Consider the following 26,392-nt stretch of genomic DNA (forward strand, 5'->3'; position numbering starts at 1 on the left):
GCCCCCTGCCCCTGCTGCTCCAGTCCTGGGCCCCGCACAGCTCTGCCGGTGCCCCTCACGCCCAACCCACAGCCCACCCCATTACTATCCAAGCCCCAGGCTCACACCCCCTCCAACCGCAACCCACAGCCTTCCTGCTACTCCAGTCCTGCAGCCAAGTGCACCAATGCACCTTATCTGCAGCCCCCATTGCTGGCCCTGGCCTAGCTGATACAGGTACTAGAGACGCCGTTCATTTATCCTTCACTCTGTCCACTCCAAAGAGGAAAGGTGGCTGCATTAACCCTCTCCACCTTGGGTCTCTCATGCCCCTTTGGCACTGCAGCTGGGCCAGAATATACAGGTGCAGTTGCCTTTATCCTGCTCGGGCAGGAGCTGAGTTCCAGGGTGCTGCAGGAGCTGCAGGAACCAGATTTGCTTTGGTTGAGGGGTCTAACTGTGGCTGTAGGGGCGTGGCTATCGGCCCACACTCTGCAACCGTTTGGCCCCGCTGCCTGGCCTACCTGCAAGAAACCAGCCAGATACGGGCAGACCCGGCGGGAAAGGGACTTGGAACATTTCCAAGAGCTCATTCCAAGCTCCCCGGTGCCAGGGGCCAAGTCACCCCATGGCAGCAGCACGTCAGCCCAAACCCGAGCCAAGCGGCTTGCGGGCCCAGGAAGCCGGCAAGCCAGGGCAGATACCCAGAGGTGGAAACACAGCAGGCTTGTGTCCTTCGTGTCTGCCTGGCAGCGCCCCAAGCGCGTGGCGGAGGCTGACATGCTATTCTTGGCTCTACCTGCTGAGCGGGATCAAACCCTGCTAGAAACAGGACATTCCACTGTCCCCAGGGCTCAGCCCAGTCTTGTTCTGCATGTCCCTGGGGCGCCTGTTGCACAGCTTAACAATCCTCCCTGGAAGGTCTGCGGCTAAGGGTTTGATGCTACAGACTCCCTGTGCGACCTTGGACATGTCCCTTAGTCTCTCAGAGCCTCGGTTCCCCACCTGTGAAATGGGGGCATAATCCTTCCTTTGTCCGCTTGGACCGGCTCCCCCTCCAGCTGCGCCTGGCACAACGGGGCTCAGATCTCACCTCAGTGCTCCTGCAGCATAAACTTTAAATACTGCCCTCTCTTGACCCCCATGCTACCCTCCTTCATGCCAGCCCCTCACCCCTGCTCCAACCCCTCCGCCCCCACTGCTCACCCCGCCTGGTATCGGACAGTCTGAGCCGGCTGCATCCCCGCCTCCCGGCCATGCTGGGCTGCTGTCCTCTCCCCAGCCTGCTCCCCAGCCCGAACCCATCCCATTTGCCGCTGCCTTCCCCAGAAGGAGGTGCCTGACCAGCAGGCAGTAGCCCAGCAGGGCTGCAGGGGAGCTCAGCTAGCTAGCGGCAGTAGTGGGTGTCCCAGTGTGAGCCCCATCACTAGGGGGCGCTATAGACCACACCGCCCTCCTCCGGAGGGCACAGCCGGCCTCCAGTGTGGTTCGTCTGATCTCTGCGTCCCCGGCGGCTCGATCGGTGCAAACCTGGGGTTCGACCCACTCCTCTCTGAGCGACGCAAAGCGCCGGAGCGTGACTCACCGCAGGCTGGGCCCAAAGCACGGGACCCGCTTCCCCCTCCTTTCATCTCTCCCCACACACACGCTTCCTCTCCAGCCCAAGGAAGGGGAACTCCCTTCCTCCACCGCAGGGAAAATGCCTTCGCAGACCGAGGGAGCTTTTCCCACGAGCAGCGCCTAGAACTGACTCAGTGGAGGGCTCAGGCAGGCCCAGGAGTCAGGGCGGGACGTGCTCCCAGCTGGGCCGTCTGTGCCATCCTGGGGACACGGGCGGATGGTGCCAATGGAGGGGACAATCATTCGGGGTAATAGTGAGAACAAGGCAGGTGAAAACAGGGCTGTCAGCGCATACAGCACCCACCACACAGGTACCAGCGTCCGTACAGCCCGGGATGCTTCCCCGGGCGCAGGGCATGCTGGAGTTATTCCATACCCCTTGCCCCTCTGACCATCGCTCCAGCCCCGATCCTGCACCACGAGGGGCCAAGGGGCCTTTTGCCATTAACTGCCATAGGGGCAGGATCCCGGTCTCAGCCTCCCAGGCTGCACCAGCTTTTCACAGCTGCAGCCCCGGCTGCTTCTAAGCACAAACCCAACACCCGGCCTGCAACCGAGCCCCGCAGCCTGGCGCGCTGCCCTCAGCGCAGAAGCTCAGGGGTGGAAGAGCAGCGGGGCTGCGGATCGGGGTTGAGGGGCACCAGCAGAGCTGCACGCGGGGCCCCAGGACGGGAAGAGCAGAGGGCAGGGCAGGCTGGTACAACTATTCCAGCCTGTGCCAGGCTTTGGCAGCCTCCTGCTCTCACGAGAACGAAACCCAGCCTGGGTTTTTCTTAAAGCAAAGGAAACGTATTTGTTTCTCCTCCTGGCTTGAACTGGCCCAGAGGGCACCTGGGGTGGGGGGGGACCAGGGCCGGACCAGGCTGCTGGAAACGCTGGGCTGCAATTTGTCCTACGACAACAAGCGCTGGCCCACACTGGGGCTGGTTCTTTGGCCCTGTCTCTCCTGTAGGCCTGCGGGGAGGGAGGGGGGGAGGGGCACTGGGCAGGCTGGCTCAGGCAGGGGGTCTCTTGGGAGACTGTTCTGCCATGCAGCCCCCACCCCACAGAGTCCAGTGGCTCCCAGAGATGAGCTGCCCACCCCCGGGACACCGCCAGAGGAAAAACTCTCAACCTCCTCCCTCCAGAGGGGAGTGGCCCTGTCTGGCTGCCATCCTTCCTCCGGCCTCTGCCCTCCCCACAGGGCCCCCCAATGTACTTTGGTTCCTCATTCCAGGGAGGGCGCCGGCCTGGCACATGTTCAATGCCACTCACCATGGCCCCCCACTCCAAATACACAGCGCCCTGCCACTTCAGCAAACAGCCTAGTGTCTCGGTGTGACACCTCCCCTGATACACCCAGCCAGCCCACAGCCTCCCACCAACACCCCCTCGCTCTGGCCTCAGTGCGCACGACCGCACACCGCCCCGACGGCCCTTGCAAATGCCTGACCCGTCCTCGACACCCCACTAATTCCACGCCCCAATTTCCCTCCCCGACACCTTCTCAAACACCCACATGACCCTGCCCGACACCTCTGGCATGCAGGCGCAAACACAAAATTGCTATGGTACGAGAGGCCCTCCTTACCCTGTGATTTTCACTGAGTGGGTGCCGTGTCTCCGGTGGTGCGCCGGCTTCCCAGCCATCACCGGCGTGTGCCGATAGACTCCACTCTTGTACACGAAGAAATCCTCGTGAACCTCCATGATGGCTGCAGACAGGGAGGAAAGAGCAGTGTCATCATGGGGTGAGGGGACAGCTACACATCATCTGGGTGAGCAGGGCCCATGGTGCCCCCTTCAAGCCAGATTTCTTTCCCGGGTGATGCCCCTCTATCCTCTGCCCCTCTGGTGTCGGTAATTAGGTGACCTGGGTGGAGGGAGGTTGTGTGTACTGCACCTTTAAATTTCCTGAGCCATTTTGTGAGAGGTGGAGTTAATGCAGCATGCTCGGGCAGAGACGCGCACACTGTGCTCTCTCTCCCCCAAGCAGACTTGACTTTTGTTCTTTGTTGTTTGGTTTAAATGGAAAGTCAGCCAGGCTGAACATATAGGGAAGTCTAGTGCAGATGGGGTGAACACAGCTGGGTTTTCGAGCAGGATTTCTCCCTCCCCTTTGGACTACTCCTGCCGAGGGAGCTTTTACAAAATTTATTATCACGCCGATTAAAAATCAAACCAATGGGAATTTGAGATCAGCTCCCTGCAGTTAATAACTGAACACGGTCCTAGCGACGCGCAGCCCCCATTTGTGACGAGAGAGCAGGATGGGTGCCCCAGCACCAGAGACCATTAATCAGCTTAACTGCGGCTTTACCAATCACACAGCTTGTTAAACATTAACCAGCCTCGCCCTGCCTGCCAAAGGGAGCGTGGAGCATGTGGGTATCCTGTGGTGCTGAGATGGGGAGGGGAGGCCACTAGCTAGCTGGGCGGGACACGTGAGGCCCTTGGTTTTCACTTTTTACTGATTTTTACTGAACATGTCCCGGGTTTTACAAAAGCTCGTATTGCGTTTTTAGTGAGTTTCACCCGAATTTTGGACCACTCAAGTACAGGAAAAAAACAATGATGTTAAGAAAATCCAGTCCAGCAGAGTTGTGTTTAGGTTGTAATAAGTTAGACAAAGTGTACCCGGGAGGCTGTTAAAGTAAGACCACGGAGTGCGTGTGAACCATTAATGTGCAACTTTTCTCAATTTGCTGCTGTTTCTGTCCTCCCGGCGTCCAATATTAATCCTGGTATTTACCCAGAAAATGGTGAAGTTAATTTTTTGGCACTGATGTTTTATCCTTTTTTAAAATGTTTGTAATAAAAACTAGTACAGTCCTGGGAAATTGTAAAGAAAAATAAAAACTGTAAACAAAGGGCCTTTGGTATATTCTGTGAAACGGCCTCACCACAGATTGAAATACTGACGGACCCTTTTTTTGGTAAATGTTGAAATGAACACTTGCAAAGACAAAATGCCGCAAGTCTGCGGCTTTGTGTCTGTACGCTGCCTGGAACAATGGGATTTTGGCTAGCCCTTAATGAACATGATTACTAATAGGTCGCTCAGGCCCATAACCTGGGCATCATCTTGGATTTGGCCTTCTCTACTGTTATTTATTATAATTTGTATTGTGGGACAATTGTGGGGCCCTGAGTCACAGACCAGGACCGCGTTGTGCTAGGAGCTGTACAAACACAGTACAAAGAGATGGTCCTTGCCCTAGACCCACACCCAGGCTGCGTCTAATTCTTGCCCCCTCTTTCTACATGATGGGATCCTGCTCTCTGAATCAGGAACGGGCCCCGTTTGCTGTCCCATTGGGAAGCACACAGTAATAAGTGTGGCCTCTGGCAGCTAACACTCAGGACACTAGCCCATGCCGAAAGGGCCAGTCTATTCTATTCCACACAGGTTCTCACACCACGCTCCCCACCACAGCACCCGAGGGCTGGATTCGCAAAGCACCTATGCCCAACATTTAGACATCAAAACCCTGCTGAGCAGCTGCCTAACCCACGTTTCCACCAGGAACGTCCCCTATTTTTCAGCCATCCGGCACACACAGCCCCCTGGAGTCACTGAGCTGCTCTGTGCCTAAGCCCTGATGGGATCCTCGAAGCCCAGCACTTGAGGCTAATGTCTCCCCTGCCAGCTTCACCCCGAGGTCCTGGAGACGGGCACCGGATGCAGCCAGGGATAGCAACAGAGGGGCATGCCCCCTTTACCCCACTCCCGGGGGGGGGAAGGAGCAGCCCAAATGGAAGCCAACCCCCTAGCCCCCTCCTCTGCACTAGCCAGGGACTAGTAACAGGGTCTGTGGGAGAGGGAGGGGGCTCCCTGGGGCTGGACGGGTAGCGGGGTCTGTGCCAGAGTCGGATGGGGAGGGGATTCCCTGCGGCAAGTGGTGGGTGGGTCCAGTCCAGCTGGCGCATCCCTTACCTTGCACGGGCCCATTATCCATCAGCTCCTTCATGATCTCCTTCTCCTGCAAACACAGAGCAGGGCTGGGTCACACCCGGGCCGGGAGGTGGTGGCAGCTGGGAGACCCTGGGCTTTAAACTCGGCACGGCCCTCACCCCACCCCTCCAATGCCCTCCCGCTTGGAGCCTGCTGTCCCTGAGCGAGTGGGACTGGGCCAGCCCAGGTCCAGCCAGCGTTAACCCCTCGGGGGCTGGCCTCCGCCCGCAGAGGGCTCCGGGCGGGGCAGCGGCACTTACGCTGGAGGATAGGCGGTAGGCGGGGGTCGACTGGTAGATCTCGTTGGAGTGGGTCTGGGGGTTAGGGCACTGCTGGGTGGCTTGTCTCTTCCCTCTGCCCGTGGAGCGACTTTGCATCATGCAGGGCCGGCCTGCGGGGGCGCTGTCCTTCTCCCGGCTGGTGAAGGGGTAGCAGCTGTCAGTCACCACCCTGGGAGGCAAGAGTGGGGGGTAAGAGAGGGCTGCACAGCGGCAGGTGGGACAAAGCGCCAGCCCCCGGCACAGGGACGATGGGCCGGGGAGGGCTGGGACACCCAGTGCAGCTCCAGGATGGCTTGACCAATGCTGGCTCCGTCTCAGATTGGAGGCGACCGTGCCAGGGGATGGATCATTCTCTGGGCAATGCCAGCCTGTTCCTGGGCACAGTGCAACAAGTCCTGTCCTCTCTCTCCCCCCCCTGGTTTTGCCAATGCCCCTCGATCCCAACCCATCGCTCTTCTGCTGTTCCAGCCCTGGGCTTCCCTCTCCACCTGCAGCTTTGCCAGTGCCCCACAGCCCCCCTGCTATATTCCTGCCCTCCGCCATACACACCGCCCCCCACTCTCTGAGCCCTGAACTCCCAGACATAGCTCGGCTGATTCATTCCACCTCTGCCCTGCAGCCCCCTCCCCCGCTGCCCCACTCCGGGGCTCCCTCCCCTGCCCAAAGCTCTGCTGACGCCCTTCCACCCTTTGTACCACACTCACCCTCTCCTGCGCAGATACCACCAGGCCCGGTCGATCCGGCCCCCGCTGCAGCCCTGCTGGTTCCGGGTGTCGCACGAGATCAGGTTCTGGGGGGACAGGGCGGGCGTCATGTGCCCCATGGAATGGATGGAGATCCTGTCCGATGCCACCGCTTGGAGGAAACTCACGTGGTTAGGAGGTTCCTAACGTAGCAGATACAACTCTTCTCCCTTCCCCCAGCCAATCAGCCTCAGCCCCAGGGGCCCGAGCCGGGACAGGGAGCAGCTGGCACTTGGCACGAAGGACGGGCCCGTTCTATGCACCACGCCAATGGGCAGAACCATGGCAGCAAGGGGAGGGAGTGGCAGGGGTCTTCCAGTGAGCGGGTACGGGGGACTCCTTCTCTCTGCACCGGCCACCTCCTGCCGGGGCATGCTGCCCGGCACTGCTGCCCGACGGGCACCTTACCTGCCGTGGAGAAAGCCCAGGAGCCGGCGCAATTGCCCTGGTCCAGGGGCTCGAGGACCAACCCGGGCCACTTGTCAGCTGCGTTGAAATGGCTGGGGAGCCGCTCGTTGGTGTCCATGCTCATCTGCAGAGGCAGAGACAGGGAGCCTCAGCGGGCCACAGTGCCAGAGCACCCGGGACACCACGGCCGAGGGCGGCTGGAGTTCCAGGCTGCATTCAAGAGAGGAGCCCTTCTAGAGACGATACCCCAGGGCCAGCTGAGAGCCTGGCCTCTTCCCCTTTCCCCAGAAACCTTTGCTTCCCTCCCGCCCCCCCACCAAAAGCTTCCTGCAGGATCCAAACCTCCCCCAAGCAGGCAATCAACCCCGACCCACTTGGTGGGTGTTAAACTGGAGATGGGCTTATGGTAAAGGCACTGGGTTGGGGCTTGGGAGCTCTGGGCCAGTTCCTGGCTTTGCCACTGACTCTGCGCCAGTCACTTAGGCTCAGAGGTATGTAGGTGCCTAACTCCCATTGGCTTGGGTAAGTTTTCAAAGTGCCTAAGTCCCTTCTTCAAAAGGGACAGGCATGTAAGAGCCTAAGTCTCTTTGGAAGTCAATGGGCTTTGGGCTCCTAATTGACTTGGGTTCTTTGGAAATTTTCACCCTCTGCAGCTCTGTTCCCCAACTGCAAACCGGGGATACGAATCCTTCCTCTGTCTTGTCTAGTGACACTGCCAGCGCCTTGGGGCAGGGCTGTCGTCCCCTGGGTGTGCACACCAGGGCGCCCTGAGCTCAGGTGCCGGCTTCTTGGGCTACTGGAACAACAACAGGCTTTCTTTGAACCTGGCTGAATTGCAACCCTCCAATTGCAGAACAAATGGCTGCCTTTCGTTTTGGAGTGAATTCAGGGAGTCCTTCCTGGGCAACGCTGCCCAGCCCCCGGCCGGCCGCCAGCCATGCACCGGGGCGGATGCAATTCAAATGCGGAGCATTTATGTGTGATCAGGAAACGTCTCTAAAAATACACATGGTCAGGGAGTGAAGGACACTGCGGCCTCGGACCGTGGTCCGCCCTTGCTGCCAAGCTCAGAGGGGAAGGCGCGTTGATGTTTGCGCTATGTTCTCTCCTGAGCGATCTCGCGCCAACGATAGGGGCACTCCAAGAAAAACAAAGCCAGGCCATAACAACAGGGACCCTTCTTTCCATCCTCCGCACCTTGATGATTTCAAGGTTCCCAGCGGGAGGAGGGATAAATATGAACTGCTGGGACTGGGGTCAGCACAAGACTATTTCAGGGCTCTGGTCTGGCCTTCCTTCCTTGGGGGAAAGAGGCCGCCAGCCGGCAAGGTGTGGAGGTGAAGGAGAATGGTGTAAACGCCTCGACCGTACAGACTTGCCCCATCCCTGCAATGCAGCAAGAGAGTTCCCAGCCAGGATTGCACCCAAGGTCTCTGACCCCAAAGTAAAGGCCTCTAAAGCACTAGCTCTGTTCAGCGAGAGCAGGGTAGGGTGCGGATCAACCGCCTAGCACACTTGGCCAGGGTGCTACCCGCAGCCTGGCCTGGCATGGGGTTGCTGCACTGCTGCCTGCTGTCACCACCAGGAGGCGCTGTTCGGGATGCTGCCCCGAGGTCGTTAATGGAATCTGAGCATGCTACCTCCTGACCACCCCGATCTTTGCCGCCCCCACGTCATGGCAACATGTGTCGGGCAGGGGCCGCCCCGATCTTTGCCGCCCCCACGTCATGGCAACATGTGTCGGGCAGGGGCCGCCCCCACCCGATTGGACGCAGCCCCCGCGCCTGGCTCAGATGAGTACAGGGAATCCCCAAAAATGGGAAAGCAAAATGAAATCTGGCCTTTCCCCCCATTCACACCTCTTCCTGCCCTGGCTTAGACCACCCCCGAGTCCCGGGTCAAGCAGAAGCGCCAAGAGACACACACAAAAAAAGCAGCAGGCGAACAATAGCGCAAGCTGGAATAACGACCTGTCCCATCCGCTGACAGCCTGGGTTTCCTGCCCGGCCGAGCCAGCTGACTTCCCCCCCAGCCCCCACTGGAAAAACAGCGTCTTGCTCTCCAAGAACGTGCTTGGAACAGAATGAGTCTGAGCAGCGCCCCGTCGCTCTTCCACACGCACCGGCAGGGGCCACCTTCCGCGGGAAACTGGACGGGAGCAGAGCCCGGGCGACGTCAGTGCCGTGCCCTGGCAGCCCCTGCCCGCGTGTTTGTTCTGGCAGGAGCCTTTAGGGACAGACTGCGTCCGGGGTAATGCACCGTGCAGCAGGCTGGCTTTGCAGACTCAGCAGCGGCACAGCAGGGGCCCGGGGGCCGGCGCGGACCTCGCTTTCCGATGGGAAACAAACAGGGGAAGGAAAGGAAAAGAATCCAGGGATCGCAAGGCTGAAGCTACTGAGCTGGGGTTTCCAGATGAACAGGCCTAAAGAGACCCCCACGGAGCCTCCACTACAGGCCTGGGAGTATCGGCCCACTTCAGTCTTCCAAAAAAATCCGACGTGGCTTTGTACCCCTGGCCTGGGGGTTGCCTGGGGTAGACTGCAGCCTCCTCCAGAGAACACGCCCCTTTCCCCTGCCTACAGCCTGAGCCAGCTGTCAAAGGAGGCCGCCGTAACTGGGCAGTGACTGGCCCATAGCCGGCGGCTGCCCTGCCTCCTGGGGTTCCGGACAGAAGCACACGACCCCAGTCCCGGATCCCATGTGTGTGCTAGCATCACTGCCTGAGGGTGAGCAGCACACTTCTGGGCACGTCCGCACGCCGGTGAGCATTGTGGGCAGGCAGGCCCTGCTAGTGCTCCCCGCCACGTGGATCCTCACGGGCGTTAGCCCCAGCTCAGGAACTTGCCCTGGAAGGCTGTGCGGCGAAAGGCTGCCGGTGTGTGAAATCGAATCGGGACAGCCCGGAGCGTCCGCAGCTCGGCAATAATCAACGGCAGAGAGCAGCAGCCCTCAGCCAAAGCGTGGAGCCATTTCCAGCACAAGGGGGAAGGCCCTGCCAGGATAGGAAGGAAGGTCAGTGCTGGCCTGGGCCAATTCCCAGCTCAGGCACAGACACCCAGTATGACCTTGGTCTGGTCCCTTAATCTGCCCCGTGCCTCAGTGCTCATCTGTAGAATGGGGATAATGCCCCCCACAGGGATCAAATCCCAGCTGCAGGCTGGGACGGGAGAGTTAGTCTCAAGTGGACAGGAACTAAACCCAACCCCCACCCTATTGAAGGCCTGGGCCAGGCAAGACAGACTCACCTGCAGCTCGTTCATGTGCATGACCGTGGGGGGTGGTTTGATGGTCCCCAGCCGGTAGTGGATCCCTTCGTCCAGCGTCATCCCCCAGAAATGGCTGTAGTTGGCGGCTCTCCAGCTAGCGAGGGACAGGCGCAGGTCCGATTAGAGAGCAAAGCACCCCCGACACGCTCACGACCCCAGGCGTGGACGGCTCAGCCTGAAGCTGTAGGGTGTTGACCAGCTCCACCCCCTGGAAGTGCTAGTTGGGGGCATGCGGGTGTTTAACACAGAGATGGGCCTGGGCTGCAGGGCCCACGTCTGGGCACCTCAGGGCTTGAGAAGGGTCAGCGCCGGATTCCTCCCCGCCAAGGTCAGCGTGGCCCGTTCCAGAGACGTTCACACTGAGCCCAGGGCTTTGGTTTGGTCCCTGACACGGAGAGGGGACTTAGCCACGCCGTCCTAGGCCCTTATCTGGGCCCCGTTACTGTGGCATCAGCATTTTAATACATTCACTCTCTCACTCCCGGGGAGGCAGGGGAGGGCGGTGCTAGTATCCTCAGTGTACAGATGGGGAATGGAGCCACAGACAGGCTAAGCGACTTGCCCAAGGTCACTCTAGTGGTCTACAGCAGTGGTTGGTAAGGAACCCAGGTGTCCGGCCAGTGCCTTAACTGCAAGTCCAGCCATGCTGTCTAGGTGCTAAGGGGCGTCTAACAGCATTTTAAGGGAAGGGTTTGGCTACCAGACACTCACATGACTCAGGAGAGGTTCCATCCCCCGCCCCGGCCCTGATGTGCCAAAGCAGTGGGGCGCAGGGGCTGTACCCTAGAGCTGGACGACATTTTTCTAACCAGAAACGGCCCTTTTTTCTAAACCGAAAATTTTCATTCAAAATTGGTCGGTGGGTGGAATTTTTCTTTTTTCGCAAAAAAAAATACCCCCCACCAAACGTGCTGCCTTTCTGGGGGGCCACTGGTACTGAAAACGTTCTCAGAACGGTTGTCAGGACTTTTCATTTACTAAAAGCAGGCTTGGAGGCACAGGGCAGAATGTTAACCCTCGCTTGCCCAGCGTTTCTCCCTCTGTAATGAACTCTTCCTTCCTCCCGCCTTGCGTCCGGCTTGTCGGTATAGACTGTAAGCTCTGTGAGGCCGGTGCTCTCTCTCGCTGGGTGTCTGTACAGCGCCGAGCACAATGGGGCCGTGATCTCAGCTGGGGGCTCTCAGAGCTACCAGGACCCAAACACTCACAGCGAACCCGGCCCAGCATTTTGCAGGTTTCTCAGAGCATCAGGCTGCCCCATGGACCCGCAGTGGAACGGCGACACCTCCAACCTTCAGGCTTTCGAAGGCCATGGCAAACCGTTCTCCCCGCCCACCCGGCAAAGGGCTCTTACCCATAATTCCCTCTGTTGATGGCATCAATCATCTCGCCATCGATGAGGCAGGCGTGCTGCTCACAGTCCCACTTCCCGTTCCCGCTGCAAGTGCTGGGAAGAGAAGGAGATAAGGGAAGGGTCAGCCAGGGAAGCAGGTCCAGCTGGGGAACTGTGGGACAAGGCCTTGCCAATGGCGCGGGACGGAACCGCTACGTGTCTGCCTAAGCTAGAGATCCGTCGTGTGAGGCCGGGACCAGTCGTTCCCTCTCACTCGCTCCCCGGCTGCACCCAAAGCCACCTCAGCCACGCATTGCCCACGGCACAAGTTGGGGGAGCTACCCCAGGTGGCAGCCAATACTGGATCTCGAGGGAAGTTGCATCCATTGTTGCTCCAGAGTTGTGATTCAGCTATCGGCCTCAGCTCCTGTGCCTTCCCGCAACCCACCCCCAGCAGCCCATCTGCCTACGCTCTGCTCCGTTTGCAAGCCAGCACTCAGGGCCAGCTCCAGGCACCAGCATTCCAAGCAGGTTCAGCTGCCCGCGACAGCAATTCAGCGGCTTCTGTCTTCCGGCTGAAGACAGAAGCTGCCACCGAATTGCCGCCGCCGCGGAAACGCGCGTGCTGCCCTAACGGCACATGGACAGCCCCCGCCGTCCACAGCGGCAATTCGGCGCGCTGCTTGGGGCGGCAAAAACAGTAGAGCCAGCCCTGCCAGCACTTAAAGGGTTGGATGCTGCCTTCAGAGAAGAAACTAAACTCACTTCTCTGCACCTTTGGAGCCACGTGGGTCTGCGAAACTGAGCCAGAAAGCCCTTGAAATCAGTCCTTGGCATGAGACTGTGACCTGTTCCCCTGCTGGTCCCTGCTGGAGCTTGGAAGGGCAAAGGAGCATGGGATGAAAACTAATGAGGCTGAAAGTTAGCCAGGCTTTTGCAAACATCAACAAACTCTGGAGCTGGGGGAAGGTTCAGAGCAGCTATTGCTGCCTTTCCATTAGTTCAGCAGCCCGTGTTAAAACCAGGGAACACGAGAGAGTCTGTACTAAACCTTCGGGGAAACCTAGCCAGCCCATGTCTGCGTTACAGGTTCGGCAGCGACATAACGCTGTATCCCCGCGGCGCAGACGGCAGCGACAGAAGGGGTTTCTCCATCCCGCCTTCCCCATCAAAGGCACCATTCTTCCGCCGCCCTGGCTGCATCTACGGAGCTCCAGGGTGTGGGTTTTTCACACCCCTCCCTGACATAGTCACCCTGATATCACGTCTCTGTGGAGACCAGGCCTGGGATGCATTAGAAGAGCTGGGGAGGAAAGGAAGATCAGGCTCTGCTCAGAGAGTTTCAGGCCCGAAGGAACCATCCTGATCATCTCTGACCTCCTGCACGGCACAGGCTGCAGAACCGAGTCGCCCACCGGCTCCTACAGCAGGCCCAGCGCCTGTGGCTGAGTCACTGAAATCCTCAGATTTGACTGCAAGACTCCAAGTTACAGAGCAGCCACTGCTGACTCTAGTTCAGCCCAGCAAGTGTCCTGTGCCCCACGCGGCAGGGGATCTGCGGGGCTGGGGGGGGCTGCAGCTCTGGATCAGGGTGCAGCAGCAGAGCTGTGGAGAGCTGGGGGGTGGGGAGCATGAAGCAGGCCCCTGAGCTCCCTCACTCCCATAGGCACCAAATGAAATCCATCTCCCCCCCCCACACACACACACACCATTCCAGCACCTCCAGTCCCCTGGCGCCCACGGGGAGCTCACACAAGCCTTCTCCAGCATTAACCAAGCTCCAAGCAATGCTCGGTATTTTCTCCAAGAGCCCTGCTGGTTTTTTGCTCCTTTTCCAGCCCAGAGAGGCTGCGCTTCCTTTTAAGGCGAAGGAGCTGCCGGCAGGACTCTCCGAGGATAGACAGAGCTGAGCCGGCAGACCCGGGCCCAGCCGTAACCCTTCCCTCCCCGGGACGCTGAGTGGGAGATCTCGCCTGCCTTCCTCCCAGCAGGGGACGACTGCCCCTCTGGGGGGCATTGGATGTCCGGTGCCCCTGCAACCCTGCTGCCAGGCTCCCGCCGCTGGGTGCACGGGGCTGCCTGGCCAGTCTGGGCAGGCGCCGCTGGGCAGATGGAGGCAGGTGTTCCACTGGGGTGTGGATAGCGACATCCTCGCCGCCACCCCACAGAGGAGAGAGAGTGGGAACACAGCCGGGGTGGGGGAGAGGAGATATCCCCCCTGCCTCCCCACAGCCAGCTGCCCAGAACCAATGGAGAGCTGTGTGCCCCTCATCCTGCCCCCCGGCTCAATGGAGCTCTCAGCAACCAGGCGGAGGGAGGGGACACTTTATAACCTGCTAGAAACCATCAGCGGTTTGAAGAGTAACCGGCCATCCCTCCCCAGGGATCGCAGGAGACGCCCCTCCCTGCCCCGAGGCCCCAGGCAGCAGAGCTGTGAGGGCTGAGAAGCATTTCTGCTCCCGGAAGGGCTGCCGGGAGGGTGGCAGCATCTGTGCCGGGCGACAGGGGCACAGGGCGGAATGTGACTGGCCACGCCCCGGGCCGCTCCTCTCCCCTGGTCCTGGGGTACATGAATTCGCCCCACCCCAGCTCATCAGCAGCTGGCTGCTCCGCTGCACTCGCTAGCACTGAGAGCAGCAGCCAGGACTCCGGGGTTCCATTCCTGGCTCCGACACTGACGTGCTGTGCAAGCTGCCCTCCCGGAGCCTCAGTTTCCCGCCTGAAATGGAGATAAGACTCTGGGGAGGAGGGGATCACTTCACTGATGACCCTTCTATTAAGCGATTTCAGATCCTTGCACGGATGGGACGATAGAAAAGCAAGACAGTCACATCCAATTAACCCTTCCCACTCCACTCCCGCCGAACGCCCCAGCCACGTCCCGACAGTCCACGTGGGTCTAGGTGGGCCCACAGCCCAGCTGGGAGGGAAGCACATCACTGTTCAGGGTGGAAAGGGCTCACCCGAAACAGGAACAACCATGATAGCCTCCCCTGGGGCCAGGGGTCGCAGGCTCCTCTCTCAGGCCCAACATTCCTTGTGTGTGTTATAACCCCGGGGGATCTTCCCTCCCCTCTGCCTGGTGATCGCGCCGCTGCCTTGCGCCCATGAGGCAATGGAAAAAGCCAGAGTTCAAATTCCACGGCCTCCCAGATGCTTTCCAAGCCCTTCGCTCCCCCCTCCTTGCTGTTTGGTCTCCGCACACACGGTGGTGCCCGGGCTGCTGGAGCATCTTGTTATTAACCCCTGGGGAGAGGATCTCGCCCCGCTGCAATCCACAGGGTGGATCCCAGCCCGGGGAACTGCCCCGGGTGCAGACACTGCATCGCTCTCAGAAACTAAATCAAGGAGCAGAGCAGGCCCTGTTAAAAATGGGGGGGAGGAGGGGTCGTGTGTAAGGTGCCCAGTAGTCCCGTGGCAGGAAGTAAACAGAGGTTTCACAGATGTTCACACCACCTCTGCCTCCTAGCCTCTAGGCCGCTCTGGGGGCTGGAGCGGCCCCTTGTGTAAGTTAGAGCAGCCCCTTACGGCAACCATACCAAGTCACCAGTGGCCCTTCTTACCTGCCCTAGCATGCTGCTGTGCTGGAGGCTGGGAGGGGGAGCCGCAGGGGGCTCCTTATGGCTGGAGAGAGACCTAATGGCCTCTAACTCTGGGCCAATGCAGGGCTGGATCTGCCTGGGGGGTCTAGTAGGACAGGGGAGAGAGATAACTGAGTGGGAGTAGCTGGGGGTCACACAAGATGCAGATGCATCTGGAGTAAGAGCTGAAAGGGGAATTGCTTATTAAGTCCGACGTGGGGTCAGGACTGGGAATATTTTGGCAGGAGGAGCGTTCAGCCCCCAAAGGCCCAGCCCTGCTGGAAGACACTTCCCCTTCTGCAGGAAAGGCGGCTGGTTAATCTTGGGAATGTTGAGCCCTTATTGAAGCCCCCGCCCTGGGCAGGGTCTGACCCCTGCGGCCCCAGGAGCTTGGGAACTGGTCAGGGAAGAGTTTGCTTCAACACTGAGTGCATCCCACCCCCGCATTCCTGCTGGTAAAACACCAGCGAGAGTTGGCTCCTGAGACAGCAAATTGTGGCTGGGGAGCGGGGGGGATTTCCAGAGATGCTCTGCTGTGATTGTCATACACTCTGTATCCTCCCAACTCAATGCTGGGCTGCATGGTCTCAGACAGGTGCTGGTCTCGCGGGTGAGCTTCCTACCAGCTGATACAAGGTGCTGCACTAACGTCCGTATAAATCAGTGGAGTCCCTCCGGATTCACACCAGTGTAACTGAGACAAGCATCCAGCCCATTATGAGCATGCAGGGATATCCCTGATCTACAGTAAGGCTCAATTGGTGTATTTAGCTCTGATGCTTTTATGCCTTCGTTTTCTGTATCCTGCACCTTTAAATCTATAGGGCTCCTGCTCTCTGTAGAGGTGGGCAGCCATTTTGTGCTCAGTTCAGTACAGACTGTTAGGCGACACATGCGCGCACACACTGCGCTCTCTCATAGGCCTGGTCTACACTACGACTTTAATTCGGATTTAGCTGCGTTAATCCGAATTAACCCTTCACCCGTCCACACTACAGAGCCAGTTAATTCGAATTAAAGGGCACTTAAAATCGATTTCTGTACTCCACCTCGACGAGCGGAGTAGAGCCTAAATCGATTTTGTTAATTCGAATTAGGGTTAGTGTGGCCGCACACCACTGAATTACTGTGGTTAAATTAATGGGGTAGTGTGGCCGCACACCACCGAATTAATGTGGTTAAAAACCGAATTAATGTGCTTAGTGTGGCCGCGCACAATCGAATTTATACAACCTGTTTCCCAAACTCGAATTATCTAAATTCGGATTAATCCCGTAGTGTAGACATACCCATAGAGACTTCTTTTGTTCTCCGTTGTTCTCCTTATCTAAAATAAATCCCATTCACACCTAAATCATCTGTTTGCTCTTTGCACATGGAGAGGCATAACAGCCCAATCTGTCTTTCCCATCTCGATTTCTAGGATTCCAGAGATACTTTGGAAAGGGCTGTAAAGACTGGAATCAGCTCTCAGCATGCCGCTGAGAAAGGAGGTTCATTCGTGATGCAACCGTAGCCAGCGTTCATAAAGGGAGGCAAACCATTGCCTGTGCTGGGGCTGCAGCCTGGGGGGTTTGACTAGATCACCTCTTGAGGTCCCTTCCAGACCTACATTTCTAAGCCACAGCGGGGTTATCAGGGCAGAATTTGGTCTTGGTGACACCTCTGCAGGAAACAGTGATGAACCCCAAACTGACCCAATCTGGGATTTCATCACCAATTTAATACTGGGCAAGTCGAAGGATTCGCTGTGGGTCATTAAACATGCAGGCCCAGTTTCCAGAAACCCCACGGCTGCGTTATGGCTCTGCCGTGGAAATTCTGGGCAGCCCGTGCCGTTCCATTGCAGGCCAGGGAAAAGCTGGCAGTTCCCAAGGAGACTGGCACCCAAATCTCAGCGCCAGCCAAACCCCCGTGGATTGGCATCAGAGAACGCTGGAATCTGTGACCGGTCATGCCTCTGGCCCCACTCTCCTGCCAGTGCAGATGGCCCCTACAACACATTTTTCTGATGCTCTGTGCAGTCTCATTTTACAAGCGATGGGTCTCCCGCTGAGCACACTGGGAGCCTTGTGAGATCTCTCTGGCAGGGGACGAGGCGGAAATCTTGGGGACGGGGTTCCGCTAAGGAAAAATACATTTCGAATGGTTTAAAGAGAAACCTGAGTCATCTGACTTAGCTGATGACAAACAGCTCATTAGCAGCTCGGGAAATAATTAGCAACGCCTGGCGTCAGCAAGACCCCTGATCAGAAGCCAATGCACTCACCAGAGGTTGCAGTTTTCTCTGTAGGTGGCTCCGGTTGGGTACTTGTGTCCACCACGATCACAACCTGGACAGGAGAGAGGTGAAGAACAGACCACGGTGAGGAACTGTTCTACAGGGGTACACGTGAGACTAGTTAGATCACTGCTACCACAAAGCAACTCCCCATACAGTCTGTGGGAATCTTTCCATTGACTTCAAAGGAGCAGCACCAAGACCATAAGCCATACCACCAGCCCACGCGGAATAAGGAGCCGTGGTCACAAAGAGACCAAGTGAGTCGCCCAGGGTCACACAGGGAGTCTGTGGCAGAGCAGGGAACTGATCCCAAGTGAGCACCCGAACCCCTGGCCCACCCGTCCAAACTAATCCCCCTGCCCATTTAGAACGGTTTGGGGTCTGCCTTGGAAATATTCTGCACCCCTCTGTATCACAGCCAATCTCAGACAGGTTTTCCAGGCCTACCTGAGCTGTACCAGAGGGCACAGCTCTTGCGTCTCAGGACATGAAAGGGTTTAATTCTGACTCATGGGAGGAGGAGCCGGGTCCTTCCAACTATCCCGGGGGCCAGTAGGCTGTGCAGTTATGCAGCTGCTGCTGGAACTGAACTGAACTGCCCTGCCGGCCTTTAACTCACTCCTCCCCTTGCTGGCTCCCAGCCAGGAGGTGTGCAAAGGCAGCTGGACAAAGTGCAATTGGAGACGGGGGGGTGGGGGTGACTTATCACCCTCTGATTTATTGGTTCGTGGTGCAGGGGAGGCTGTTTGTGCGGTTTTGGGTTCGGTGCCAGAAAAGCGAAGCGTGTCCCAGGTGTGATTCATGCCCTGCACCCTCTGATGTAAACGCGCCCAGGCTTTCCTCATTGCTCCACACAGCTCAGTCACCGGGGGGGGGGGGGGGCGGAGGCTTTGCTCTCAGCTGCACAGGTGTAAATCCAGAACAGTTCCTGATTCCCACCGGCGTAACAGATCAGAACCTGCCCCCTGGCTTAGGGGCCAGCTCCCCACATTCCCAGCATGGGACCCTCATGTCCCAGCGTGGCCGCCACAGAGCGCCCTCTCGGGCCAACCCCTCCGCGACTCCAAAAAGGGTGCACACCGGCCCCCTAATTGGGATGGAGTAAAGAGCACCTGGTGGTTTGTGCCACAACCGTGGGACCCTGCGGTGGGGAGGGCAGGAGTCATTCCCAGAGAGCGGCGTTCACAGGGTGAGATCATGCGACAGACTCGCCCACGTCCCTGTGGATTGGAAACATTTCCGATAAAGGCCCCAGTTACAAAAGCTTTATTCATCTTTATACGCCGGCTGGTTCCTCAATGGCTTCTTAGAAAGAGTTTTGTGACACGCATCAGAGGGAGGGACACGCAGCCCAGCGGATGCAGTCTCCCCAGCAAGATATGTCAGGGTTAACATGACAGTGAAACATACGCGGCTCTGAGGACCATGATCTTGACTGATCAGGTTCTGATCTCAGTGACAGCAGCATCAACGCAAGGCCCTGAGCACCGGACAATGAAAGGTCCCATTTTCAAGTGTAGGGATGTTACGCATGGAACTGGCCAAATTCCAGCCCAGCTCCTTATCCTGGAATTCCCCTGGCAGGGTCAAAGCAGACACCATCGTCTCGTTCACTCCCCCATCCCAGCTGGCCGGGCAGCGTTGCTAGGCAATAGCTGCCACATTTCAGCCCCGGGCAAAGGGACCCATTTATCTACCTAGGGTCAGATTCTGTGTCCAGTTGCACCAGGCGATGTTCTGGAGTGAGTCCGCTGAAGGCAAAGGCGTTATCTGGATTTGCTCTGGCGTAACGGCGCATAGAATACAGCCCACAAGCTGTCCTGCGCTGCGGGGCCTTCAGACGAAGGGTGCTAAGGAACGGTCAATAACTAATGTGGGCCAGATTCTCCACTGGTGGAAGTCACCCGGGCGCCAGTGCATTTACACTGATTTACACCAGCTGAGGCTCTGACTATGTTCCTAGAAATGGAACTGGAATGTACTGGGCCAAATTCTGCTCTCAGTTACCCCCCAGGGCAAAGTCAGACTGGGCATTAGGAAGCCAAACCTCCATTGTCTCCAGTGGCATTTACATCTCTTATGCCAGGACTGGGTTTGCCCAGAAGCAGGATCCGAGGTCTCCCTTCCCGGCCCATGAGTTTTCCAGCGCCTGGCACCTCTGGGGTTACGACTCTTCGCTCAAGAGGCGGGCAGAGCTCTAGGAAAGGCTGCTGGCAGCCCCCCCCCCCCCCCCCCCCCCGCAGCCCGGGGCCAGAGAAAAGCTGCTATGACGCGTGTGAAGTGCACACATTCCCAGCCGCTGTTGGGCTGAGCTCTCGCAGCTGCCAAGGAAATGATCACATCTTAAGTAGGATCTGCGATAAGGGAGAGACCGAGACCGATGACTGGCAATGTCCCCTGGGAAGGCTCCAAAGGCAGCCCGGTGCCGAGCAGACCAGCAGGGGGCGCAGGGAGACGCCGCCCCGTGTCTGGGGGTTTGACCCTGGGGTGATCCCCTTATGGATGGGGACAGGGGGATGGCTGCTGGACAGCAGCCAAGTGGGCAGGAGAGGGAACAGAGGCCCTGTTGAGTGGAATTGCTGTTGACTCCACAGGAGAATAGAAGGGCGGGGGTCATTAAGGGCCAGGAAACACTGAGATTGCAGGTTCAACTCCTGCAGCAGGTGGGACCACACGTTATCCCCGTTCGATAGATGTCTGGGTGGCGAGGGTGGGTCCCAGCCTAGTTTGACCTACACAAACTCCACCAGAACGATTGGTCTGTCATTGGCAGCCTCGGTGGAGAAGCCAAGCGCTGAACAGGCCCTGGGGACTGAGCTATGGGGGTCGCTCTGGGGCAGGCGGATGGGTGGGAGCTGTGTGGATGTGAGGGATGGTGCTTGCATTGCTGCTGACCCCATGGGGATACCCAGAGGCCCTGGGCCAGGCCAGAGCGAGCTGCTGGAGGGGGTCTGCCCCACCTACCTTTGTGCACAGGCACGGGGGGTGGGATGCCCAGGCAGTACTCCCAGAAGTCAGGGCAGCAGTCGGAGACAGTGCGGTTGCAGAAAAGGTCGCAGTAGCAGATGGTATCCAGGTAAGGCACGGTGCAGGCGTCGTCCCTGCCGGCGCAGCAGGCATCGCTCCTCTCACAGTACGAGCCGCCGGCGTCACGGATCCCCCGCTCGTGCAAGCCCGGTGCCAGCTCTCTGCGGGTCCGGGCCCCGTGGGCAGAGAGATCCTCTGCTGCCAACAGCCAGAGGGTCGGGAGAGTCCACAGCAGCCTCATCTCTGGGCCGACGTCCCCGGAGCTGCAGGGGCCAGGCAGGGAGAGAGAAGGATGGGACGTGAGGAAGGCAGGGTCCGGAGTGGACACGGGCACCTCCTGGCCCACAGCCTCGTTCCTAGGGCTGGGCTAAGAGCTCAGAGGGGGACATGAACCCTGAGGGACACTAGCGTCGCCATGATCTCACCTCGGGCCCCAGGCCACTGGCAGGTGCGTGGCAGCAGGGCTTCCGAACACAGGCAAGTGGGACTTGCCATGGGGGCTAGTGAATTGGTGGCTGCCAGGAGACCCTGGAACGGAGCTTTCCCAGCTTTGCCCAGCCCGAGGATGAGATGCAACCAGCCCGAGGACACCCAGGCCACACCGCCACCTGCACCAGTGCTTGCTTTGGGTCATCAGCACGGCATGGGCCACAGCGCCGCCATGAGACGTCCTCCTTTAGGGAAGCCACTCAGGTGGCCAGCAGAGGCTCTCCAGATAAGCCCCACTGCAGCCTCATAAAATGCGACGTGCGGCTAGCCCCAGTGGATGCACGAGTAGGGGGGACAAGGGAGCTAACGCAGCGATCTCCCCTCCAGGGGAGCTGTCAGCTAGTTCCACTCTCCAGGAACGATCCCCCATAATCCCTCGCCAGACTTGCATGCACAGCTCTGCAGGAGACACCATGCATCCTCTGCGCCCCTGTGCAGGACAGCGTGAAACACCGACCAGCCAGTCACCCAGCTAGCAAAAGGGACTCTGCTCTGGAAACTCACGAGCAAGGGCATCGCCCAGAGGGAGAGGGGGAGATTTAATGAATGGCTCTGTCCTAAGTGCTGTGGGCAGAGGACAGATTCCTTTCCCTTTTGTGTTTCTTGCCATGGAAGCCACCCCAGAACGTGGTTGATTCATCAGAGCTACTGATGCAGAGCTTGGGAGCTATCACCCAGAGCCACAAAGGTATTTAGGCACCATCTGGGAGTTAAGTGCCCAAATACCTTTCAGGGTCTGGCCCTAAGAGACCAGAGGGAGATGCAAGTCGGGGGTGTTCCCTTCCCAAGCAGATTGACAGCTGTCAGTCACATAGCATCACACCTGGCTGGGAAAAGGCGGGAGCTGGGGTGCTGGTTGTTTGCAAGGTGTGGGGAGAAATGATCTGTTTGTTGCTTCCCAAATCTTTACCAGGATAAAGGTACAAAATACCTGGGTTCCCTGCACATCAGATAACCAAGGTGAGGGCTCCCAGCGGGTTAGATAGGATCAAGGCTGCAGGTTATGTAGGATCAAAGCCCAGGCTAGCAGGGAGCTTGATAAAATTGGGCCCCAAGCTCCCAGCAGCTTAGACAGCAGAAGCCAGCTGTAAGCTCTGTGCACGCTTAATATAAGACCAGGCTTTGGCTGCTAGTGTTGCCATCTCTCCTGATTCTGTTGCAAGCCTCGGGATCTTTGCTATTTTACCTTAAAGCCCCAGCTCCTGGAGTCAGGTGATTCCCCGAGAATCTCAGCTTCCGTTTAAAAAACTAAGTAAGTTTCTAGCCCTGCTGGTTGCAGAGAGAAACTGGAAAATGGGACCCCTGAGTGCTCCCCCACCAGGAGAAGCAGCTGATCTTTATTCTTCATTAAATCCCATGATTGCACAGGGCCTGGCTTATGAGGAGGTGATACCAGCTTTGCCTTCAGCATCAGGTCAGCCGCGGTGCAATGCTGCTCCCAGACTAGCCCGGGCAGCGAGAAGCTGCCAGGAACGTATCGGAGCATGTTCCTGTTTAATCCCCTCAGACTCGAGAAAGAAAGCAAGAACATGCCAGTGCAGCCAACACGGCCTTCGTCTCCAGCGCCGAGCAGGCAAGGGCAGCCTCCGAAAGAGGGTGGGAGCAGCATGGCGGGCCACAGCCTATGAGGCACTCCATGGCTGGGCCAGGCTGTGTGTCTGCACCGCACACACTGCCTCAGCATTGCTGTTACCAGGATATAGGGTGAGGCGGGGAGGGGCCCTGTCTGATCGCAGCTTGGTGAGCTCCATGCAGCAGCTCAAATGCACTCGGGGGTTTCAGTTCTAAAGGGAGGGGGCTGCCGGGCATGCGGCTGTGCATGTCCTCCCCTGACTCCACCCCCATCATGCACCGGCCTGCGGTACATGGACCAAGTCTTTCTCGCACGCTCCTCTGCAGCGACACAGGCTCAGAGCAGAATCAGGCCCTACATGCCAATGCCGGGGGGAGTCTGGTCCGCTGTGTGGCAATCATGTGGGGCCGGAGGGGCCCAATCCTGCATCTGGAATCCCCTCTCCCCGGGAATCATCCAGCGCTCCTGCTCTGGTAGCCTGCCTGCACTGGGGCGTTTTGCACCAATGTAACCTCGGGGCCCGATCCTCCCACGCACAGCACCTAGTGCAGAGTGGGTGGGAATCGACACCCCCGTGAGGGGCAGCATCTCACGCTCACTCCGCACCGCTGGAAGTGACAGCACAAGGGACTGGGCGATGGAGACACAGGTCTCCAGCTGCTGCACTGGGGTAAAGGCTGAGACGTGCCCAGCGCAAGCCTCTTTTCACGCGGCAGTACCTCATCTACACTAGGGCTTTGCATGGGCATCGCTGCACCATTGCAGCCCCTGCCCGCAGTGACCCAGTTATAACTGCATGAACCCAGGCGTCGACACAAGAATTGGCACTGGTTTAGTTACATGGCTGCGAGCCCCTGGGGGGGATGTTCTGAATCTGGTTTAAGAGCAGCTTATTCCTGGCCATCTCTGGGACTTAGCTGGCCCCCATCACTCTCGTCTCTGAGCTCCTCACAGTCTTTAATGGATTTATCCCAACTCCCTGTGAGGCAGGGCAGTGGGGAAACTGAGGCACAAAGCGACTAAGTGATTTGCCCAAGGACACCTACGGGGTCTGTGGCAGAGCAGGGACTTGAACCCAGGTCTCTTACAGCCTAGCCTCTTGCCCTAACCCCTGGACCTTCTGACCTTTTAACCCTGTGGCTAAGCTCAAAAAGCCTGGTTGTAACCGAAATCACTGTCCACATGCTCATGCACCAGGTCAGTTAAACCAGTTTAAAATCGCCCCCTTTGTTAAACCAGTGCAGCGAGCCCTGGAGACAAGCCCTGAGCCTACCGACATCTCTGCAATCGCGGGCTAGGCTACTCCAAAAACAGAGTCCGTTATTTCTGTGGGAGTCTGTGCCTGGAACATGTTGGTTTCAGATTCAGAGTGTCCCGTTTTGCTGTAGCTTGAGTCTTTTTTTTTTTTTTTAACTTAAACCATTAAAAACGAAATAACTCAGGATCAATCGGATTTAGGCTCCGAAGTCACTCGGGCACTTTTGAAACTGTTACCCTTCAACTCACTCAAACGGTGATGCTTTTCATCTGAAACCAGAGCGTCCAGCCCCCGTTTGCACCAGCATCGCCAAAGCGGGGGATTAAACCGATTTTGTTCTTTCGGTGGCCGCTTGAGGGTGGATCCGGCCCGAGAGCGGGATCCACCCGCCCACCAAGAGTGAAAATAATTGGAAGTGTGTGTGACTTTTTGCCCTGCAATGCAACCCCCCCGGGATGTTTCCTGCAGCTCTTCCCCTCACGCCAATCCCTGCCCAGAGGTTTTATTCGTCTTCCTCTCAGCATTGCACTGGGGGGAGGGATAGCTCAGTGGTTTGAGCATTGGCCTGCTAAACCCAGGGTTGTGAGTTCAATCCATGAGGGGGCCATTTAGGGATCTGGGGCAAAAATCTGTCTGGGGATTGGTCCTGCTTTGAGCAGGGGGTTGGACTAGATGACCTCCTGAGGTCCCTTCCAACCATGATATTCTATTAAATCTATTGTTCGGGGACATGTCAGAACGGAGCTTTCCTGGCAAGGGCCAGTGTAGTATCCCGGAGTGCAGGACTGAGCTCACTGCAGGGCAGAATTGAGGGGCACCGGCTGAGCTGTGGGTAGGGTGACCAGATGTCCTAATTTTTGGGGTCTTTTTCTTATATAGGCTCCTATTACCCCCCACCCACTGTCCCAGTTTTTCACACTTGCTGTCTGGTCACCATAGCTGTGGGTGGGGAGGCCTGAGCTGGGGCAGCAGGGGGCTGTGGGAATAGCAGAGCATTGCAGGACAGGACTGAGGGGAAATTAGTCCAGTACCTGCTCACGCTGCTCCTGGCTCCAGCCTGCGTTCAATCCTTCCCTCCCTTTCATATTCACTTGGGTTATAGCAGCCTTGCCTGTAACTCCCTGGCCAGTCCTGATAGGGGGTTTGAAAGTGCATCTGAATGTACAGTGCTGTGATCTAGGACTTAGACAATGTGATGAGTTTCCAGGGCTCAGCAGCTAACTTAGGCGGGGAAGGGGAGGGGGACGAAGGTCAAAAGGCAGGGAAGGAATTTCAATCTGTCTTTGCCAGCGCCTGTGCTTACTGCCAGGTAAGCAAGCTGCCTTCATTTTGTTAGCTTAACCCTCTGACCTAGGTCTGGGACAAGCAGCACGGGGCATAAATCCCGGAGCAGCAAAGCTAAAGTGGGCTCAGGAAAATGCTTGGAATCTGGCGGCCGGTGGTAATTAAACTTCCGCATACAGCAGCATTGCTGGGCGACTGTACAACACCCAGAGGTGGCTGCATTTCACTGCTGGGCGAGCGTTCCCCGGGCAGCATTGCTGTGTGACTGTAAAACAGCAGTTAGGTCCCACCCCAGAGGACGCTGCATTTCAGGGTTGGGTGAAGTCATCCCTGCAACTGCGGGGCCAAATCTGGATCCCATTCCCGTTCTTGCAACCCTGCTGAAGTCAAGTAGGGGGGTGTAACATAAGGGCAGATCTTGCCGCCGGTCTGTAAAGCGTGGTGCGTATCCCCTGGTGGGAAAGGAAGCCGGCAAAAAGGGGAAATCAACTCCCCCCGGAAAGTCTGGTTTCCAGCCCCAGCCCAAACACACCCTGCCTTCAGATCTTAGCAGCTGGCTGGTCGGGGCTGTGTTCTTTCCTCCCGGCTACACCTCTGCTACACACACCAGGGATAAGGAATCTAGGAGCTGTTCCAGTCCCTCCCAGTAACCCCCCCCAAACCTTCCCACTCCACACAACCCCCATCGATAGTGCATCTACCCAGGAAAGTATGAAATATTTGCAAAGCCTTCCAACATTCACCCCAGTTCAGCCAGCCCCTCTCGGCAGCTGATCCTCCTGGACTGCAACCAGCTCTGAACCTACAGCTGAATCCAGGTCTTCAAGAAACAAAATCATGTCTCTCCCGTTCCCCTAAAGCAGTGAGAAATCCATGAAGCGGATTCCTTCCCCCTCCTCCTCCCCGGCTGCTCCCTGCAGAAATCAGCCGCCCACAGCTCCAGCAAAACCCACAGGGAGGAGGCAAAGCCCACTAGAGCCCAGCTCCCTGCCAGGAAAGAAGAGGATTTTACCTGAAACTTGCCTGTCCCAGCACAGCAGCCCTCTGGGCTCGCCAGCAAAAGCCCTGTCGTCCCCCTGCAGGACAGACTCCTAACGCAGGCAGAGCAGCGGAGCCACTCCTCTGGGCCTGGCTCTCTCGCACACATTGGTGCAAAGGGGCCCGGGCACTCCTTATGTAGCACCCGCCTTCCCACCTCCACTCATCCGCTGTCAGCCAGCCTCCCCTGGCTCCAGGGGGAAAGGCTGCAGCATTCACACGCACAGCCCAGAGCAGGGCTCCACATTCCCAGACAAAGGATGGGGTTTCGGGGAGCTTCGGCTTGGTTTAGGG

At 57.9% G+C, this 26,392-nt stretch overlaps 1 protein-coding gene across 1 annotated transcript in view; it reads right to left on the reverse strand.

The window, feature by feature from the left end:
- Positions 1–26,187, reverse strand: part of TINAGL1 (tubulointerstitial nephritis antigen like 1) — a 31,181-nt gene extending 4,994 nt beyond the window's left edge. Inside the window, exons 1-10 of the mRNA XM_024199261.3 lie at positions 26,073–26,187; positions 20,394–20,719; positions 17,415–17,478; positions 11,586–11,678; positions 10,211–10,325; positions 6,966–7,089; positions 6,519–6,669; positions 5,794–5,983; positions 5,516–5,561; positions 3,170–3,293 (exon numbers count right to left, since the gene is read on the reverse strand). Coding sequence (XP_024055029.1) covers positions 3,170–3,293; positions 5,516–5,561; positions 5,794–5,983; positions 6,519–6,669; positions 6,966–7,089; positions 10,211–10,325; positions 11,586–11,678; positions 17,415–17,478; positions 20,394–20,697 — 1,211 coding nt within the window. The 5' untranslated portion in view covers positions 20,698–20,719; positions 26,073–26,187. The remainder of the gene's footprint in view (positions 1–3,169; positions 3,294–5,515; positions 5,562–5,793; positions 5,984–6,518; positions 6,670–6,965; positions 7,090–10,210; positions 10,326–11,585; positions 11,679–17,414; positions 17,479–20,393; positions 20,720–26,072) is intronic.
- Positions 26,188–26,392: the final 205 nt, after the last annotated feature.

This window comes from Terrapene carolina, unplaced genomic scaffold (assembly GCF_002925995.2).
Source record: "Terrapene carolina triunguis isolate 2854851 unplaced genomic scaffold, T_m_triunguis-2.0 Scaffold236, whole genome shotgun sequence".
NCBI classification, from domain to species: domain Eukaryota; kingdom Metazoa; phylum Chordata; order Testudines; family Emydidae; genus Terrapene; species Terrapene triunguis.